At 38.7% G+C, this 21,192-nt stretch overlaps 1 protein-coding gene across 4 annotated transcripts in view; it reads right to left on the bottom strand.

Annotated features, from left to right (window-relative positions):
* arhgap4b (Rho GTPase activating protein 4b) overlaps positions 1–21,192 on the bottom strand; it is a 54,403-nt gene that overhangs the window by 18,736 nt on the left and 14,475 nt on the right. For 3 of the 4 annotated variants that reach the window (XM_088331962.1, XM_088331961.1, XM_088331963.1), the window contains 12 exons: positions 20,035–20,186; positions 13,289–13,460; positions 13,053–13,215; positions 10,219–10,281; positions 9,932–10,105; positions 7,833–7,961; positions 7,507–7,728; positions 7,331–7,432; positions 5,527–5,712; positions 5,359–5,443; positions 3,308–3,335; positions 2,984–3,080 (listed from right to left, as the gene is read on the bottom strand). In XM_088331962.1, coding sequence (XP_088188088.1) covers positions 2,984–3,080; positions 3,308–3,335; positions 5,359–5,443; positions 5,527–5,712; positions 7,331–7,432; positions 7,507–7,728; positions 7,833–7,961; positions 9,932–10,105; positions 10,219–10,281; positions 13,053–13,215; positions 13,289–13,460; positions 20,035–20,104 — 1,491 coding nt within the window. In that variant the 5' untranslated portion in view covers positions 20,105–20,186. Of the gene's footprint in view, positions 1–2,629; positions 2,658–2,983; positions 3,081–3,307; positions 3,336–5,358; positions 5,444–5,526; positions 5,713–7,330; positions 7,433–7,506; positions 7,729–7,832; positions 7,962–9,931; positions 10,106–10,218; positions 10,282–13,052; positions 13,216–13,288; positions 13,461–20,034; positions 20,187–21,192 lie in introns of all 4 variants that reach the window. The other variant, XM_088331964.1, reaches the window with a different exon arrangement.

Raw genomic sequence — 21,192 nt, 5'->3', positions numbered from 1 at the left:
ATATTATTGATCACCGTTGAATATAATTGCACACCATTAGATGCAACGTGAATCAAACCCAGATCACAGCATTGAGTGTGCCAGATCCATTAGATCAGTGTTTTTAAACCACTGTGCCGTGGACCACTGTGATTAATTGTTGTACTGTACCATGGGAAACTATCCAATTTGTGTGCCTGTGCTGTCTAGTGAAAGCTATCTGTCATTTGAATTTTACCAGGCCGGAGTTCTGGCAGACTTTACAGGACTGAGGTACAACTGACTTGGGAAGTCATCACGAAGCGCACGAGATTCTAAAATAAATGACAATAAGGTCATTGTGGGAAGTAATTTGGTGGTTCTGGAATGAATGAAGGGAACGGCATTGTGGGAGGTAATTCGGCGTTTAAGCTGAGAAAAAGTGATATCTTGTGCAAATCTGGTACCGGGCTTAAAAATATTGTGATATTTAAGAAGCCCTAATGCCTATTTATGTGCCATCAGTATCCTTAGTGGTTTAGTGGATAGGGTTCGGCGCTCCCCCCCACTGTGACCCAGGTTCGATTAATGGTGCATTCCATGTTATGTAATTGTGAACAACAGTCCATGTCCCAAAACAGGATTCGGTGCTATAAATGGTTGGATCCCCATTGCAACAATTATTTTGTAGTAGTGGTCAGCAAAAAAAAGTTATCAAATGATCAAGAAATGCACAAATATGACAACGCATTTCCAATTTTGTACGCATACAAGGCACACGGGATTATAAGAACCATTCAAATTTCTGGCCATTCGAAGGATTTTCTGTGCTCCTTATAGTCTGGAAAATACGGTAATACTTAACTTGTGAGGAATGAGTAGTTACAGAAAATAGGTGTTAAATGATGGTGGTATTGCCTTTTTTTTGGACAAGAGGGACACAAGATTCAATAGCACTGCCATGGTCATAGCCAGCTTGAGGGATGTTCTGCTGAAGCATGCTCCTCCTCCCCCGGGACCCATTAATGTTGCAGTAAGTGTAATCGACCATAATAGATAGCAGCTCCTAACGTCTATGCAAGAAATGTAGTTAATGATATGACAAATTAAAGTCATAATGTGAGGAGACTTCTTAGGGTGATATCAGCTTCAACTTTTACTTTGAAGTTTAAAAACTAATTAGTAGTTAAGAAAAGTATTCTTGGCTGAATGATATATTATATTTTTTACCATGAGTTAAGGAAAAGAACATTGTGATTTAATGGCTCTGTAGAGCACTATCTTAGAGACCCTTAAGCATGCACTGTTAGAATACAGAAACAGTTAGATTTTTTAGCAGGAGCAGACACCCGGGTAAACAGCAGCTCATTGAAATTATTCAAATAAATGACCTACAGTTATAGCCATAAACATTCCTTTGATAGTTTAACAGGATTTCAGTTCAATAAGTAAAACTTCAACCTTTGTGAATGTTTTGAGTGTTGAATTGATTTCATTGACAAATTATTTTTTTCATAAATTGAAATTGGCATACTATGGTGTCTTAAACCTGTGAGTAATCCTAGCTGTGGGTGAAGATAATGCATTGTGGAAATTTGCTTAGAGACTAAGAAGGGTTGCACTTACCATGACAAACACTGTAGGACAGGGTTGTCCAAATTTTTCAGAAAGCGGGCCAAATTTGGCAAACTAAAAATGTGTGAGGGCTGACTATTCAGCCTGGCGTTCTTTGAACACTCCTTAATAAATAAGCTCTCCGTGAAGGTCTGCAGTGCTTGCCGATCGGCGTTGCGACCTTGTAGCCCGCCTTTCAGTTAAAACGCAAGGTTTTTTAAAAAGCGCTACTGTGCCGTCAAAACATCTTGGAGTTGCTTTACCTTTTCACAGTGTCCGTGCCTCTTGATATTATGATTTTTGAAAACAGCCACAATCTTTTGGCAAATTAGGCAGATGTCGTTGTTTTGGATTTTGGTGAAAACTATACTCCAATGTCGACTTGTTCTGGGAGTGGCAGTCATCATAGTCAACTTAATTTTTTTATATTTTTTAAAGCCACTATGTCGGAAATGGGGTGGGCTAAAATTCTCACAGAAAGCCAAAGAGAAGCTGGCCAAACGGCTACTGCGGTCACGCTGTATGAAATACAAATGTATTTTATACTGCGTTTAAGGTTATTAGCGGGCCACATATGATTAATTATATTACAGACTCCTCGCGCCATTAAAGGTTTGAACGGGGACCTTAACTGGCCCCCAGGCTGGACTTTGGACATGACTGCTGTCGGAGTTTCTGCAATCTTACAGACCGAGACGTATGATTGGTTCCGGGCTGCTGACAGGTTTGTTATGTTTTTAATAATGGACACCCGCAAAGATGGATGCTAGTTTGTTTGAGTATTACTATGATCTGTTGTTTGTTGTTTTTGACTATAATAAACTGTTTACATCATTGCCACTATCACTATGAGTCATACCAGTGTTCAAGAAATTTGTATTTCTCTTACCTAAGGTCGCCGCCGTATTTTTCGGGCAACTCGCTGCTACGCCATACTCTGTGGCACTTAATTCGTTCGCATTAGACAATCTAGTAGTCAAATTTTACGCACTGGGGCTTTAAAGTTTGGCCGAACGACTTAATATTTCCTGCTCCTTACAAACAATGAGTTTGGTACCTGTGTTCGAGACATTCTTCTTCTTCTTCTACACCGAGCAAAAGAGGAAACAGAAAGAGAAAAGGGTAAGATAAGAAGACCATGTGAAAAGTGCACATAAGCACAAACCAAGTTGAGAAGTGGAGAGAGGGGGCAACGGAGGCTCAAGTGTACTTTAATCCTATTTTAGAAAGGGAAGGGATAGAAGCAGGAAATGCATTAAAAGGGCAGAGCTCCATAAATAAGCCATAAGCGTGACAGGATAGAACACACACCAGAATACTACCATTTTCTCAGAAAAGCCACACCAAATTGCACAGAAGCGAATCAAAAATGAAAACGCATATTCAGATTTGCAGGTACCCTGATCGTTACCTGTACATAGGAGAGTATATCTGTGCTGAAGAGTGTGTAGCAAAATTGGGAAACGGGCCTGGACTTCCCAATTCGAGTCGAGCGAGCGTATTGAGCTCTGGGAAGTACATAAAATGCATTAACGCATTTTGTTCGTGAGGATCAAAACAGACTGTAATGATGCTCGCTAAACGCAGCTATTAGTCACACTTGAGTTCAGTAGTCCCCGGTCCCACAAAACCCTCCGGTTAGGACATGGAGAAGGGCTCAAGTTGGCAATTTGAATTTACTCTCCTCTCGAAATACCCGTACTTACTTTGGTTTTACTATGCATTTCATAGTTACCTTGATGGGTCCGTGTTGACGGCTTCAGCTGAAGAATGGAAAACAAACGGAAAAAGATAAATACAACTTGAAAATTATTTAAAGAAAAACAATTTTTTTTGAAATGCGATTTTTTTTCCCATGCCCACCATTGAAGCTTACCAGTATCATACCTGTCAACTTACACGTATAACATATTTTATCGAAAAAAAACTAAACTGGCGTTAAAAAGTTAGAGCTCATTTAGAAATGTCCTTAATTTTGAAGGGAAATCACAGTTTGAAGACAACATCAAAATAATTAACCTAACTTTATACATTGTCAACATGGTAAATGGTTGTTTTTGCTGCAAAAGTTTTAATATCTACATGGGTGTGTAGAGGCCCATTTCCGGCAACCAGCACTCCAGTGTTTTAATAGTACAACGTGTTTGCTAACTGTGTAAGAAGGCTGATTAAATGATTTAAAAAAAAACCTGTACAATGAGGTTAACACAGCTGAAAACAGTTTAGCTGGTTAGAAAAGCTATAAAACGGCTCTTTCTTGGAATTGTCGAGTAGCTGGAGCGTCACATATGTGGGTGTGATTAAACTTTCAGAATGGCCAGACAAAGAGGCTTTTAGTGTGAAGCTCAACGATCTATTCGTGCTCTAAGCAAAGAAGGCTATTCCATGCACAAAATTCCCAGGAAATTGAAGATCTCCTACAACGGTGTATAATATTCCCTTCAGAAAACAGCATAAACAGGCTCTAACCAGAGTAGAAAGATAAGAGGGAGATAATATCAAGGAGGTGGACAAATACTATAAACATTCTAGTTTGAGAAATAGACTCCTTACATATCTTCAATAAGCATCTTAGTTTTACCCTTTAAAACACCAGTGTCAACATCTACAGTGAAAAGGCGACTACGATATGCTGGCCTTCAAAGCAGAGTGGCAAAGAAAAAGCCATATCTGAGACTGGCCAACTTAAAAGAGACAATAATGGGCAAATGAACAAAGACATTGAACATCTCATTTGATGAATAAAAGAGTGACCTTGTCATGGAAAACAGAAAATTGTTTGGGTCACCCAAAACTTTTGAATGGTGACTTATAAAGTTCTGCTCTGCCTTTATCATTGTAATGTTGACACTCAGAGAGTTTTCGGCCGTGAGAGGAAAGTACAAACTGAGCATAGGAAGACAATAGGAACGGATACTCCAACCTCTTTGTAGCAAATTTAACTGTATTGTGACAGTTTCTGTTTCCGAGTAAAACCATTCGTAGAATCGACGAGTGAAAAATCATGCACTGCTACGTATAATAAGCAACAATAAATTGACTGCAAGTAGGGAAATAACCATGAAAGACGCTGAAAAAATGTTAATATATTTCTTTTATTTTACATAGTCTCTCTTGCCTTTAGTAAATAGGTGCTGGTATTTATTTGTAAGGTTTATTAATGCTTATTAAGGGGGATTGCAATCATTAATAACTGGAGCAATTGGCTGAGGTTGACAGGTATGCAGTAAATTACAATGATAACTCACTCTAAAAAGAGAATAGCAATTTACGAGGACTAATCGGTTCATTCTGTTTTTAATATTGGACAAAAGCAAAGGAGATTTTAATGGATGCCAGTTCCTTATTTTGACTCACCATTGTTTGTTGTTTTGCCTTTTAAGTCATTAAGTCATTGTCGGTTTTGGCCAATCATATAGTTGTTTTTTGACTTCCAGACTCTTTAGGGCTTATCTGTATTTGTAACCTTGAAGATTCAATTCTAAGATGGCGCTCGAAGGAGGGTTTTAAGTCAGAATGGAATTCTGTTATCTGAACGCTTCTCTCCCTGTTCTCCTTGCAAGTTCAAAATACATAGATGTCTTCTAACCTCATTTGGACTGAAGTTTAAACTTAACAAGGACACACAACCGTTTTGCTTCAATACAAAAGCTACAATTAATCAAATGTAATTTACGAAGCATGCACTTGAATGACCACGATTTAAACGAGGGGAAGAACAACAAAAATAGTTTGATAAAAGTGACCTTTAAAATGTTTATTCTGCTATGCTGAATAGCTGTTTACCTTTTTGTATTGCATCTTGCAGTAGATCATGTTTGGCTTGCAGTTTGAAAGTCAGAAAACTGCTGCTCAGAAACTCCTTCACCTTCTGAGGAAGTAAAATATTTTCAAAGATATTTTTTGTTTAATTAAATGACTTATTTCATGAGAGTTTTCTGGGTTAGATCTTACTGTAAAATAGTAGGTCTCAGTCTCTTGTTGATTGGCACGGCGTTTGGCAAGGATAAGTTTTGGGGCAGAGCCTACCCCGGGGGGCTCGTGTAATTGGCTGCCTGGCACCTCAGGAGCAGGGTTAGAGTCACTGTCACACATAGACTCCAGCAGGGCTGTGAGAGTCGCTTTGAGGGTCTTACTGACCTGGGGAGGGGAAGAAAAACATTATAAAGGAATTGTTCACTCACCATACATTAGATGAGACTAGAAACAACGAGTGGCCCTAGCTTGGATTTAAACTCTAATGGTATATTTGACAAACTTTCGAGGTTCCTAAATTGTTCCTTTTTACAGAATCACTATCTTGAGACGCCATGAACTGGTGAATTTCGAAAGACAAATGAAATGTCCTTGCACCATTGGAGCATCTCTTGCGTTGGCAGGGTCAAACATGAGATTGGAAAACCTAACGAGTAAGACTGATTCAAGCTGAAATGGGGATACAAACAGCCCAAATATATAATTGTCTAAATATATATAGTTTGGAAATGATTAACCTCAAGAGGCAAATAATCCAAGGAAAAAAACAAAGTTTGGAGAAACCAAACTGGAAACTGAAAGTTGAAAAGCATCTGTTAAGTCATCCTCTGCAAAAAATGCAGAATCAACAAAACCAAAAGTACTGAGTCAGCTTTCTCGGGCATTTTTCACATCTAGGGTAACATACCTAAATACTTTAGTAGCCTAGGCCTCTTGGAGTGTCTTTAGATAACCTTTGTGTCAAAGCACCCCCAAAAAATACCCCCCAAAATATCGATAAACATCTGCTTTTGTGTACAAGCGGCTCTGGAGCTACATGCGGTCATACTGCTCTTTGGCACTCCCTAGTGGAACTCTGATGCTTTTTCATCAGACCACAGCCGCAACAATAATAATAATAATAATAATAATTTCCTTGTATTGTCATTCTGTGTAACAATGTACACAGAACGAAATGTCGATTGCACCTGACCCGTTGTAGCGAGCCGATGCAGCCGCAGCCAACAGAGGGCGCCGCCGACCACTTTTTAAGTCTTAGGAATGACTCGGCCGGGGCGCGAACCACCGACCTCCCAGTCTCAAAGCGGGCGCCTTACCATCTAGGCTACTGAGCTGGTATCAACTCACTCTAGTTCATGGGTCGGCAATTTATGACACGCGTGCCAGCGCGAGTGGTTAACTAGTGGCACGGGAGTGCAAAGCAAAATAATAATGATTCTTTTTACCTGAAATTTAGACATTTTCAGTCGCGCACCGTGTTGTTTAGAGGCTTTACGGTATATATATATATATATATATATATATATATATATATATATATATATATATATATATATATGTACATATGTACACTTTCAAAACGATTAACACCACCCTTTCTATGCTTGCTATGCGGGTGATAACTACAGCTATTGTTAACTTTACCATCCTACTGTGAAACTTTAGCTATATTTGAATCACTTTACTTTGAACATTTTTTTAACACATTCTAGGATACTTACATTTAATTAAACAAAGTTCTCATGCTGTAAAGTCCAAACAAAGTGCGTTGCAGTGATGTGCAGTCAGGGGAGGCAGGTAAGGCTTAAAAATGTATTAAATGGTTATATTTATTGAGTCGTAAAGTTATTTTTCAAAACGACTAAATTTTTATATATAATGAATATTCTTAATATATTTAGTATGTAACGTATTACTGTGCTGGGTGTCTGCAAATGCAAAATGAGGCACTCATTTATTTTGCCTTAAGGCAGGGGGAGATAGTGAGACCAAATCATCTTACCTCTTCCGTCTCCAGAGTTACAGCAGCTAATCGAGACTGAAGCTGTTGAAATCTGGTCTCCATCTCGTATCTAACCTGACTCTCTGCACTGACCTCACAGACCTACAATTACAGAAAATCAATCGAATAGAACATAATTCAGGTTTCATATTGTTTTCACGAAAGTTCTCAGATACCTGATCGCCCTCATGCGGGTGGTAGTTAAACCTAAAGGGAAGACAAAAGGTGGAGTCGTGCTGCTGAAGCAGTGCATCTCGGTCCCCGCTTTGGTCCAATGACGTTACTGCAGCCTCCAGCTGCTTAAGCCCCGCCTCCTCCGTCTTTTGAATGCGCCACCTACTTGCAAGGTAGCATTTCATTACCCTCTCCACTGACAGATGGAAACCCAGGTCGCAACACTGCCAGCAAAAAGAAATGGGAAAATGCAGGAATCATGTCCTTGTGTAAGAAGGATCTCACTATTATTTGTTAGTGATATTTTCAAATGGAAACACATTTTTACGTCAATGAGAGTGCTGATATCCTGCAGGTAGTATTTGTTCATGGCTGCATTGGCTGCAGCGAGATTGAGCAGGTAGTCATTTCGAGCCTTTGTGCACTTGAGCTGGGTCTCCTGAACTCGGCCGTGCCTCTGTACACAAAAGCAATCGTCTGTTCGTCAGTTCAAGTGTAGGCTACTTTATAAAATATATTCAAATCTTTCTATTCACATACAGTAATCCCTTGGCTATCGTGGTTAATGGGGACCAGAACCCCTCGCGCAACGTTAAGATCCGCCAAGTAGTGCCACCTCTCAATAAAACCCCAAAAGGGTCAAAGCTCAAGATGACTTCCTTACCGACTGAGAGTATACGGCTGTAACAAAACAACAATAGATCTACAAATATAAACACAGAACACATAACTGCAGTTGAATGAAATAAACTGAAATTGGGGGGTTTCTCCTTTCAGTGTAAGAAACCGATTTACAGAGCGGCTTTCTACTTGCTAACATGTGGTTCCTTAAATTGAGCCAGGTCTCAGCGATGATTAAAATACAACTGTGCGGCATTAGCTCAGGAGGTAGAGCGCTCATCTTGGGATCAAGAGATCGCTGGTTCGATTCCCGGCTCCTCCATGTTATATGTCTTGACACTGAATCTCTAACGCCCCCATTAAGCAGGTTGGCACCTTGCATGGCTGCATGGCCGCTATTGGTGTGTGAGTGTGAATGGGTAGGTGTGAAGCGCATTGTAAAGCGCTTTGGGAGGTCTTCATTGACTTGTAAAGCGCTATATATATATATATATATATATATATATAAAGTAGACAACTGTTCTGTATGTAGCAGTTTCCCACGGGTGTGCGCTCCAAGTCATCCGTTTAGTGGGTATTGGATCTGGTGTTGGTGAGATACAGGTTTGCCAGGGTTCGCTTGTGAAATTTGTTATGCAGCCTAGCCGTAGCAGTAGGCAGACTTGCAGCATCGCTATTGCCTCTCTCTGTCTTTTGACTTTCCTCAGAGTAAGCCCAGGTAAGGCTTCATACTATTGTCCCATGCTACACTCTTTTGCAGGCCTGTGATAGTACAAAACATTCAGGCGAGAATAAAAAAAACTTCTGTTTCTGTGTGTTCCAACTAAGATTACTTAATGTTAGTAGGACTTGCAGTTATTTTTTTCATTTGGGAAAAAAACGGTTCAAAAACATTCAATTCACTTCGGGTAAACCTTGGATTGAGATTTTAGGTGAATTTTACAGGATTGTTTTTAGGGGTAATTTAAGTAAACGGCACCCTATTCTGGGGAGCTTTGTTAGGGTTGCTGTATATTAATCATTCAAAAAAATGCGGTGTCATGCGATTACACAATCACACAAGGTCAAATCTGTTCCATTTGGGTTAATCGTGCAGCCCTAGTGGCCAACGTTGATGATGGATAAAAAGTGTATTTATTTGTAAATCTGTCTGTGCCTCACCAGCCATGAACCTCACCGGATATCTCTGATTCCAACTCAATGCACATAAAGTCAACATAATAATAATAACAACACAACATTGTACTTTGAATCGTCTTTCAGGACACCCAAGGTCGCTGTACATATAGTAGGACAAGACAATAAAGGAAGAGTAAAACAAGAGTAAAACAAGCAAGTAATAAATAGCCAATTAAACACATTAGAGTTAAAGGGGGGATGTGTGAGGCAAATGGTCAAGAATAGGCAAGTCTGAAGAGGTGAGTTTTGAGTCCGGATTTGAAGGCAGACAGGGTCGCAGAATTTCAGGGTCAGGCGGCAATGTATTCCAGAGCTGGCGGGCAGAGCGGCTGAAAGCTCTGCTCCCCATGGAGCTGAGGCGGGCAGGAGGTATAGGGAGATGGCGGGAGGAAGATGATCTGAGGGTGCAGAATGGTGTGGCAGTGTGAAGGAGGTCGGAGAGGTAGGGAGACGCAAGGTTATGAATGGCCAAGTAGGTGTAGAGCAGGATTTTGTAATTGATTCTATGGTAGATTGGGAGCCAGTGGAGTTGCTGAAGGACAGGGGTGATGTGATGGCGAGAGATACAATTTTACCATGCTTCTAATCACATCCACACATGATGTAAACATGTTATGATTGAATTACCTTCTCCATTAATCTCTCCATCTTCTTCACAGAACTGCGCCTCTGTCCACCATATTGACTGAGGCCGAGCTCAGCGGACTTCCCGGTGTGCCTTTCTTCCAAACGTTCGGCTTCTTTCAGTTTGCCCTCAGCTATCAAGCAGTCCATGTGGTACTGGTTGTATGTCTTTAAGGCCTTTATTACCGGTCAGCGTGTAACAAACAGTGAGTACGGTCATTCTCACTCTCCTCTGTATACAACATGATTTTGAGTTGTTCGTTTGCAGAAAAGCAATGTATTACACTTACCATCTGCAGCTCATTGGTGACTTTTAGTAACTCATCCTGCATCTGGATTCCTACCTCTTTGCTCTGTCACCAGAAATAACATTTTCTATTGTATCTTAATTACGTCTTTCAACAGTTTGCAAATTAAGTTGTTAAAAAAAGTATATATGTATCTTTCTTATTCAGTATTTTAGTTTCTGATTTAAATGTATATGGGGAATTATTTGAGCAAAATTATAGAATTAATAATAATAATTAAAATGCGCAAAGTCAACCGGCATAAAAAATATTTTGGGTAATTTTAAGTATTCCTTTGCTTACTTTATCAGAAAAAAAGGTAAAAAAAAACAAACAATGCTAACAACAAGTATTGAAATTAAAATTATTTGGGTTTTTTAAGAAAAAGTATGTTTATAACAAGCAGTACTTTTCTTTTTTAACCTAATAAAAACAAAGTAAAAAAACTATTTTATGTTTAGTCATGTTGTCTTATTCAGTATTTCAGTATTTTTAAATTATTATTTTAGGCAAAAGGAAAGAAAATAGCAAAGTTATCATTAAAAACGTAATCATTTCAAGTACGATTTAACTCATTTAAAAATGAAATTGCAAAACAAGAACAGTAATACCTAAGATCAGTATTGAAATTAAAATAATATTTTATAAACTTTTTCAATAAGAAAAAATATGTTTAAAAATAGTATTTTTCTTACCTAAACAAAATAAATAATTTAAAAAAATGTCTAGTCATTCTTTCTTATTCAATATTTCATTTTTTTTTATCTTACAGTTAGGTGTATGATTATTCTAAGCAAAATAAAATAATAATACCTGCCATAAAAATATTTTTTGTATTATTTTACTTATTCTATCAGACAAACATTGCAAAAATAATAATAAAAATACTTCAAATTATTTTTCTCTTTTTAGACAAAAGAGCAAAAGAAACCTGCATATATATATATATATATATATATATATATATATATATATATATATATATATATATATATATATATATATATATATATATATATATATATATATATATGATTTGTAATGTTACGATTGAATAAGAACAAATATAGTTAACCTGAAAAAAATACATGAATTTATAGTTTGAAATAAGAAACATAAAAAAATGGAAAAGATCATGCTATAATCATGATGATTTCAATTTGAAAGGGAAAATATTAGAGACTTTTTTTGTGATTGAGAGCTATAGAAAATAAACATGACTTGATTTACTGCCATTTATAAATCAAGTGAAATCTATGTATTGTATATTCCGGACTATGAGGCGCACCTAAAAACTCCAAATTGGCCAGAAAAAAATTGCACTTTATGACCTGGGTGCGCCTTACATATTACAAGCTAATACGAGTAGAAATGCAAACAGTATTTATAGTTGTGCATTAATACACCAGGTTTTACGATATAGTCCTGTATTCGTGCAATGATTGAGCCTGGATCGCGGCAGTGAGAGCCCCGACACTTTAGACCAGTGTTTTTCAACCCTTTTTGAATCAATGTACACTTTTATTTACAAAACAGTTCCGAGGCACAACGTCCGTCAAAAATGTTTGAAATTGAAGTCATGTCAAATATTTCACTATACTACCTCATAAGCAGATAATTAGTGTATAAAAAGGAGATAATAATATTTAAAATAAAAAAGACTGATGTGCTTCATTTATGTTTTTATTTTTTTTACAGTGCAATCTTAAACCGCGTTGGTAACAAATTAAGTTATTAAATGTACTGTGCTATTTCATGAGCAGATAATTAGTATATAAAAGTATATAAAAATCGACTGCCACCTACTGATATGGATGACTATTACAATTCCTCATCTGAAGATAGCAAAAATACTGAATATCGGCCTGATTTTTTTCAAAAGATAAAATTGGGCAATTGCATCGGCACACAAAACAAGGTCTTACTGGTTGAAAAACACTGCTTTAGACGACCAGTGGTACAGATGACATATGAAAAGGCATCAGAGCTTATCTTATGATCACACTATTTTAACTTACAGTGCCAAAAGGAAATGTTGGACAATGGAGAAAACAAAGTCTTTTAACAACATACTAAACAAGCTCCTTTACTTTTGTATATGTCTCTCTAAGTTTATGTATTAAATCTATCTGACCTATCCAATCCTAATCCAGTCTAAACTACTTTATAAATCCTGGTTTGTGTGTGTGTGTGTGCGTCTGTTTACATGTGTCTTATAGGCTCCAACGCAAATAAACAGATTTTCATGAAATGTTACACAGTTGTGATTTAGGCCTCCGTGAGCGTCTTCAAGTAGGTTTTGCATCAAGGCATCTTCCAAGAAATCCCAACAAAATCTCTAAACGCATATTAAATGACAATGTTTTTGACGAACAGGTGAAGAAATGTAGAGATTGTTTAACCTATCAGAAGGCAGAACAAAATGCACTGTGCAAATCAGTGTTTCGGGCATGTTAAAAATAGTTTGATGATGAGTTCAAATCGAATACCTTTTCATATGTTATCTGTTTCACTGGTAGTCTAGTGGCCAAGTGTGGGCACTCTCACCTCTGCAACCCAGGTTCAATTTCTGTTGCATTTTTGGTCAGCGACACTTGATGATTGATCATTTTTTGCACTAATTTATGCTGTAAATGTACAAAAAGCCTGACACGGTAGCTCTTATTCTTGTCTCAATTTCATGTGCCTTATAGTTCGGTTTGTTCTATGTATAAAACTTATTTGACAAAAGACTATTTATTGGGGGGGTGCCTTATCGTGTGGAAAACACGGTAATTCAACTTTAAGAATTGAAACTATTGAAACACGTACAGTAAAATCTTATGAATAACACTGACCCGTTTGTGTAGCCGGTGCGTGTCCTCCGTACTGTGCGCTAACCGTTGCGTGAGTGCGTTGCAGCAAGTGTCACCGAGCGTTGAGTGCTCACGACTTTCCAAACGGGTTTGAGTCAGCAAAACAGACCAGACTTGACACACCGACTGACCCCACTGTTCCTTCCTGAACAAGAAGAAACTGTCATCAATCACAACAAAAAGTTTATTACAGACCGATGTGAAAAGAGATTCCTCACTTCTTGGTCTTGTGTGTGAAGCGCTCAGTGAGCTTATCGAGAGCACGCGCATATTCGGCCTCGATGTCGCCACGACGGCGGAGAAACTCAGAGAGATCAGAGAGCTGCTGCTGTTTTACCTCCACCTGGGAGTCCAAAATCTTAATCTGGTCAGTCAGTTGTGTCCGCAGGTCTGAAACAAGGAGAGGACTCAAAGACTCAAGTAGCATATGTTAGACACGTATGTAAAAATTATATATTTTCGGACTCTAAGGCGCTCCTAAAACACCTCATTGGGCAGAAATTTGAAAGTACACTGCATAACCTGGCGCACCATATAAACCACAATATTCAGTATTTACAGTATTTGTGTGTGTTACTACACAAGGTTTTACGGTACTACCGTATTGAGCAGTGATTGACCAATCGAAAAGCATTGCTGACCAAAATCACAAAACAATGCATGCACCGGAAATCGCAACATTTAACTCATTCAGTGCCATACATTTTCAGAAGCAGTACCTGAGTGCCATAAATAATAAAATGCCGTAAAATATATATATTATATATATATATTTTGTTTCATTGAAAAAAACCTATTACTATTACATGTCAGGATTGGCTTTGATCAGATATTTTCTAAAAATCGAAGGAGCCTTGACTCCTAGTGTTTCATACTGTATCCAGCAATTGAAGTGTGTAGGCGGCACCATATGGCATGAGGGTAGTATAGTAGTGTATGATAGAAGTGTGAGAAACGTCTGGCATTGAATGAGTTAATTTTCCATCACTGACCGTGTAACATTTTAAGGCTGTTGTTATTTTGACAGGTTGAAAATTGGGCCATAAACCACAGCAGCAATATTTCCCGACCCAATCACAATGAGTGACATTTTAGATCTGATCTGGTCCGAGCCAAAATTTGGGTTGGGGTCAGGCTTGGGCTTAAGATCTTACCTCAAAAACAAAGGGAGAAAGAGAAAGAAAGAGATGCATTGCTTTGTCTGTGCACCCACAAATTGAAACCAAAGAACAAGAATTGCGGGGCAGACATGCTGGTTGTGAATGTGTACCAAACTAGCAAGCTAAATAAATATATAGCTATTTTATATAGCTAGCTGGATCTAAAACATAGCTGGATACTTAAGCAATTAGCCAGGTAGATGATTAGATAGATAGCGTGATAGTGTTATTATAATGAAATGTGACACTCCATAAATAGTCCTGATTGTCTGATTTATAATCTGTATATTTTTCTTCTTCATTTATTTAGCTGTAATTACTTAACCTATTTATTTTTTTCAGTCGGCTATTTTTTAGCTTCTACATTATTTCAGTTGTGTTTTATTTTACAGGCAGAAGGGGCTCATCTCATCTCATCAGCTACACCGCTTATCCTCAGTAGGGTCGCGGGGGTGCTGGAGCCCATCCCAGCAATCATCAGGCAGTGGGCAGGGGACACCCTGAACTGATTGCCAGCCAATTGCAGCAGAAGGGGCTTTGAACGGTATAATTTCAGTACTTGAAAGTACTTCAGTACCATTTGGGTTGTTGTGCATTGGAAATTTCCATTACCACTCTATTTCATATATCATTCTCCTCATTGTGTAAGTTTTATTTTGACTGATGTACCTCCCTTCCAGTATAAAAGTATATGTCAGCCGTTTTGACTCGGCACTTGTGAACTCCTACAGCCATTGTTCTGTGGCTCATTTGTGCTCAGAATATTGTTTAATAAAATTTTTGAAGGAACTGCTCATCCCTCAGCTTTTAATGTTACTGACCTTTCCTGTTATAACTTGGATATAAACAAACACAGATGGAAATAATAGAATAATTAGATAAAATAGATAAGGAAGTAAGGTAAGTAATGTAGGTAAGGTAGGTAAGGTACGTAGGTAAGTAGGTAAGGTAGATGAGGTAGATGACGTAGATGAGGTACGTGAGGTAGGTAAGGTAGGTAGATAGATGGATAGATGGATTGATGGCACAGTTTTAGGTACCAATACTTACAGGTAACTCATAAAAATCCTAAATAACAATTGCAATGCTGCCTGATACGTGAAAATGACATGTACCTGGGCTGCACGCAATCATTGAAAAGGCCAGTAAGTCATGGTCTCATATCAAAAGCGTCTAGAATGACTCTTAATCTCTTGTTCATATAGCCTTTTTTTCAGCATTCTCATGCCTCACTCCCTTTTTCCCCTCCTTCCCTTCATTTTGGGCCCACATAACCAGGGGCTGAATGGATGAAAAAAGACGGCATAGCTAACACAGACTATAAATACATTCTTTGAGTACTGTACAGATCCAGTGAGCCATGGCATGCACGGCTCCAAAAGGCAGCAAAAAGCGCACGCATGCATGCACATATATGTGCACGCACACAATTTTTTGCCATGAGAGCACTGTCCATATTGATTCATGTCGGAGCAAGGGATTCCTTACAAGGCTGAGGGTTTTTTCACGTTATATACGTGTGTCCGTCTGTCTGTATCTATATATGTTATGAACAAAATGTTTTGCCTGTGTGTTGCAGCAACAGCACGTACTATTCTGTTTGCAGGAGCAAGCTGTTGTGTGTGCACAGCCAGAAGGTCGGCCTACACAACACGCTTCTTCTGCTCACAACTCTAGTGTGTTTTTTTTGCTATTTATTTCCCTTTTATTTTCTTTGTTATTGTATGTGTGTGTCTTGCTGTCGGTCACCCCTCTTGAGGGATATGACCAAGGTAGATAGATAGATACATTTGTCACTTACAGAGTAGAACGTAGATGGTGTCCGTAATCTGTGGGGTAACTGAGTTGAATTTTAAATAAAGTAACTAGTAAACATTACCCTTTTTATTTAGCGCCCAACACTGGTTGTGAGTGATAATGTACCAGAACACGTGGACTACATTTTGCTCCCCCCAAAACGTAGCCTATAGAGGGATGGCGCTGCCAGGCTGTACTTGCCCAAGACACACCACAGGGAGTTGTGCCATAACGACACCAGCAGTTGAGTCAAGCCATGTTTATTTGTATAGCATTAATCTCAAGGAGTCTCAAGGGCTGCACAGACCACAGATTATTGCAAACCACAGACTATTATTACACCATCCCCTGATCTAAAACCTCTATGAGGGCAAGGAAAAACTCGAAAACCTCAACGTGAGGAAAATGAAGAAAACCTCGAGAATGGAATAACAATATAGTAAAAGTAACTATTTCCATTACTTTAAATAAAAGTTGGAGTACGTCAAATAATTTAACATTTTCTGAGCAGTATTGACAGGTCGTTGAGATTTAGAACCTTGTAATATTTTTTGCATCTCACCAGCAAAAATAAACAGTAAACAGTATAAAAAAATGGAATCAGCATGTACATAAACATGCACAAAAACATACATGAACAAAACGTACATAAACATAAAAATAAAAAAACGTGTGTAAACAAACTAAACATACATTAACAAATGAAAGCAAATGTAAAAACGCACAAAAGGTACGTACGTTTTGACAGTCAGCAACAATAAAAAATAATTAGTTAGATTATCTCGTTACTGAAAAATAAATACGCCCTTACGTAATTTAAATAGGTGTTATTCCCCACACTGCATGGTAATAGGTTCATTGTCGAGGTATTTAGGAAATTGTGTTAAATGTTATTGCAGTATTTTTCATAGCACTATTATTACAACCAAAAGCATTTTCCAAGCACTACCTTATAAATAAGTAGCCCGTCATACTTTTATCTTATTTTTCTCTTTTAACTCTTCAGTGTCATTGATATTTTTAAGCGTCATTCACATTTTTTCAACATTGCAAAAAATAATCTTACGCCCTTGTCTGTAAATGTATATTTATTTTGTAATGTTTACTGCATGATGATAAGTTTTACCTGTTGTGAGAAAATGTTACTTATTTTATCTATTTTTTTTGTAATTTAAAGATTTTTTCTCACTTTATAATGAAATCATACTCACATTGAAAAGAAAAATAATATTGTTACCCCATTGTCAAAAAAATTTATTCTTAGATTGTTGATATTTTTCCTGAAATTCATAAAAAACTTTACTCTCATTGCAAAAAATATGATACTGTCACGGTTGCCATGCTGCCCAATTGGCCCCGCCCGTGTGGCGCCAGCTGCAGCTCGTTGACTGATTGGCTTTCTGTGTATTTTAAGCTCTGCGGCCTCACGCTTCCTTTGTCAACCCGTCAACGAACTTCTGCCCAGCAAAACGTGGGTTTCGACTTGGTCCTGTTCCTGTTGGTATTTCACTTACGGTATTGTTCCCGTTTATTTTGTCCTGTTTAATTTCGGTTTCCAGTTTTCGTTCCCGTCTAGTTTCTACTGTTTATTTTTTATATCCTGATTCATTATCCATCCTGTCTGTCCTGTCCGGTATCGACCCCATCTGTCAGATATCAACTTGGACAATTGGAATCGATCTCGTCGGTCTTTGGCTTCCTGTCTTTCCACGCCAGACTGCTGCCTAACGTGCATGACTCCCCATTTTTCTGTAAAATAAAAGTATTGTGTGAGAATGTCACGCGTTTGAGTCCTGATCCGGTTCTGGTTCCTGACAGATACCCCGTTGTGACAAAATGTCGCCTTTTTAATTTGATGATTTTCTTACTTATATTTTTAACTAATTTATACTGTTTGGGGGAAAAAAATCTTACTTCACTGTCACAAAATGTTGCTTTTTAAAAGGACAGTGTGTATTATTTGACCTCTAAATGTTGTCTTATTAAAACGAGCACATTTGGATAATTTGCTCATTTTATTTTTTATTTTGATAGAAATTCTTAAGATTTGCAAAATGCTATGTCTGTCTCATTTGAAATATGTTTATGACTATTTTTAACTCAAGTGTTTAAAATAGGCCATTTCTATGATTTGGTGATGGCAGAAAAAAGTAAATGACGTGAAAATGCGTGTATGGCACTGAATAAGTTACATTTTTATTATGTTTATCCTGGAGTGCCATGTCGAATCTCTTGGCAAACACGTTATTAACAATTGAACTCAATGCGTGCGTATGTGTCTGCATGTACCGTATTTATTAGAGTGAGTATGTGAAATCTATTTTCTGATTAATAATAATAATAATAATAATTTCCTTGTATTGTCATTCTGTGTAACAATGTACACAGAACGAAATGTCGATTGCACCTGACCCGTTGTAGCGAGCCGATGCAGCCGCAGCCAACAGAGGGCGCCGCCGACCACTTTTTAAGTCTTAGGAATGACTCGGCCGGGGCGCGAACCACCGACCTCCCAGTCTCAAAGCGGGCGCCAAAAAGTTTTAAAAATGTAGGTGGACCATTTGACCCCAATCTGTCCTTCCAAACACACGTTAAGAATATTTCTAGAACAGCTTTTATCCATCTTCGCAACATAGCTAAAATTCGCCCTAAAATGTCTCAGTCCGATGCGGATATTATAATTCATGCCTTTGCTACCTGCCGTCTTGATTACTGTAATGAACTAATCTCCGGTCTGCCAAAGTCCAAAATTAAGAGCCTGCAGCTGGTACAAAATGCTGCAGCGAGGCTTTTAACTAAGACAAGAAAGTTTGATCACATTACCCCTATTTTAGCTAACCAGCATTGACTCCCTGTCATTTTAAGGTTCTGTTGGTGTTATACAAAACCATGCATGCGTCCTAATATCTTTCAGATTTAATTTCGTCTTATGTTCCGGTGCGGAGCCTTCGCTCTGAAAATGCTGGTCTACTAATAAACCCAAGAGCCAAAAAGAGAACCGCAGGTTCGAGAGCGTTCTCCATTCAGGCCCGGGTGCTGTGGAATGCTCTCCCCCCTGAGACTTCAACTGCAACCTAAGTGGAACTTCTTAAATCTAGACTTAAAACTCACTTATGTTTTATAGCTTATGAATGATTTATATTTCTTGTTGACAATATCTGTGTATTATTTGTTATTGCAACATCCGTTGCTGCCTGGACATCCTGGAAGGGGGATTACCTTATGTGCGGTCACTTCTCAAAGTTTCTTCATTTTCCTCATGTTGGGGTTTTTGATTTTTTTTCTTGCTCTCATGTAGGTTTTAGATCAGGGGATGGTGTGGTAATAGTCTTTGGTTTGCAATAATCTGTGGTCTGTGCAGCCTTGAGACTCTTTGTGATTAAGGGCTATACAAATAAACTTGACTTGACTTGTCTTTTTCTCAGCTCAAACTATGCATCGTAAGTGAGATATGTGTGTACGACCGGCCATGATTCAAATCATAATTGACAACGTAAACTTTGAACACAATCACGGTTCATGGTTCGCTTAACCACCAGGGACATAGTCGCGCCACTTTCTAAGGTGTGCTGGACCAGTACAGCCTGGTGGCGCCAATCTCACTTCAGGCCATTTTTGGGTTAAGTGTTTGCTCCCCCACATGAAAAAACATCATACTGTTTTTCCATGGTTACCAGTAGCAGGGGAATACTCCTGAACTGATTAGATACAGCATTTTCATCATCTAGTAGCCGCTGCTTTCATCTGGCTATTCATTAATGAGGAAGTGTGTGTACTAGTAATATTATCCCTAACCCTAATCACTGAGGCACTGAGGATAAACGATTTTGTTGTGGAATTTTGAGTATCACTTTGTAAAATATGCACGCACTGCTTTATCTGTGTATTTCATATCTTTGTTAAAAAACAAACTTTGTGGCAATGCTGTTATGTCCTTTGCTTTTGTCACAGATTGAAGGTTCAAGGGTGTGTGTACATATCAGAGGCAGACAAGCCTTGTGACTTACCTTTCATCTGAGACTCATACTCGGCCAGACTGCCTTTCTCCCTCCTCAGTTTTACGTGAGACGTCATCATATTTGCCACCGACCGATGCTTGCCTGATCTCTCCTCTACCTCCTGAGCCCGGCCTGTTCTTCCAGCGTCCCCGTAGTCCCTCCTATAAAGGTAATCCCAAAAAAATATGTTGTCTTCAATTTGGCACGGACCATGTAGTGTCTCCACATTCCTGCTAAGAGGTTGCAAAAAACTCCACGCTTTGTAAGTTGACCCATTTGGCCAGCTGTAGAAATCATTGAAGGAACACGACACTTTCAAAATGGCGAATCCCATTAACACAACAGGTGAGGTAGAACGCGATTGTAGTAAACAGAGATTGCATAATGCTCATTTCTGCTTGGAGGTGGGCAATTGCGGCTCTTCGTTTGTCTTTTTTGCCGCGTGTGTCGCGATTTGTATAATTTTGTACATCAAGCTCTCCATCAGCATTGAGGCTGCCAAGGCCTTTCCTGTTTTGTTTGCTCCTGTTTGGCGCTTATTGGCTGCACACAGTGAGTTGCTTAGCCGGCTAGCCGAGTGTAAGCGCCGTTTTTATCAGGATCTGGCATGCCATCTTCCCCCAGAAGGTGTGGAACAAGACACCCCTGGTCCCACTCTCCACACATCTTTCCCTAATTATCCAAAGATCTTATAACGACTGTTTGGACAGCATACTGTATCGGGTCATTGCATTTCCCTTTCCGGTTTGTTCTTTGTTTTAGGTTGGGATATTGTCAGGTTTGATTTTGAGAGGTTATATGTTTTGTGACCCTTTTGTTTGTTTGTTACTTTGTTCCTTGCATTTCCATTTCGACCTTTGCTTCACGTTTGGATTTTGTAAGGTATGGTTTTGTTTGGACATATTTTTTGTTTGGTGAGCCCTTGTTTGTTTGTTACTTTGCTCCTGGTTTGGTTAGCAAATAGAATCCCTATTCTAAGCAAGCCTTTCTCAGGTCCTGCTTCCCTTCACTTGGATCTACCCACAAAACGTAACAGGTATTTGTTGGCTGTCCACCGTCCCTCATCACGTGTTTTTGGTCTGCCAGCCTCGCGTTTTTCCGCCGTGGCTGCAGTCGCTTTTCGTTCATCTGTCCCGGTTACCCCTCAGGGTTACCCCTCAGTTGGCG

Source organism: Urocampus carinirostris, chromosome 3, assembly GCF_059441175.1.
Source record: "Urocampus carinirostris isolate Australia breed hairy pipefish chromosome 3, RoL_Ucar_1.0, whole genome shotgun sequence".
NCBI classification, from domain to species: Eukaryota; Metazoa; Chordata; class Actinopteri; order Syngnathiformes; family Syngnathidae; genus Urocampus; species Urocampus carinirostris.
This window is presented reverse-complemented; position numbering and strand designations above follow the sequence as displayed.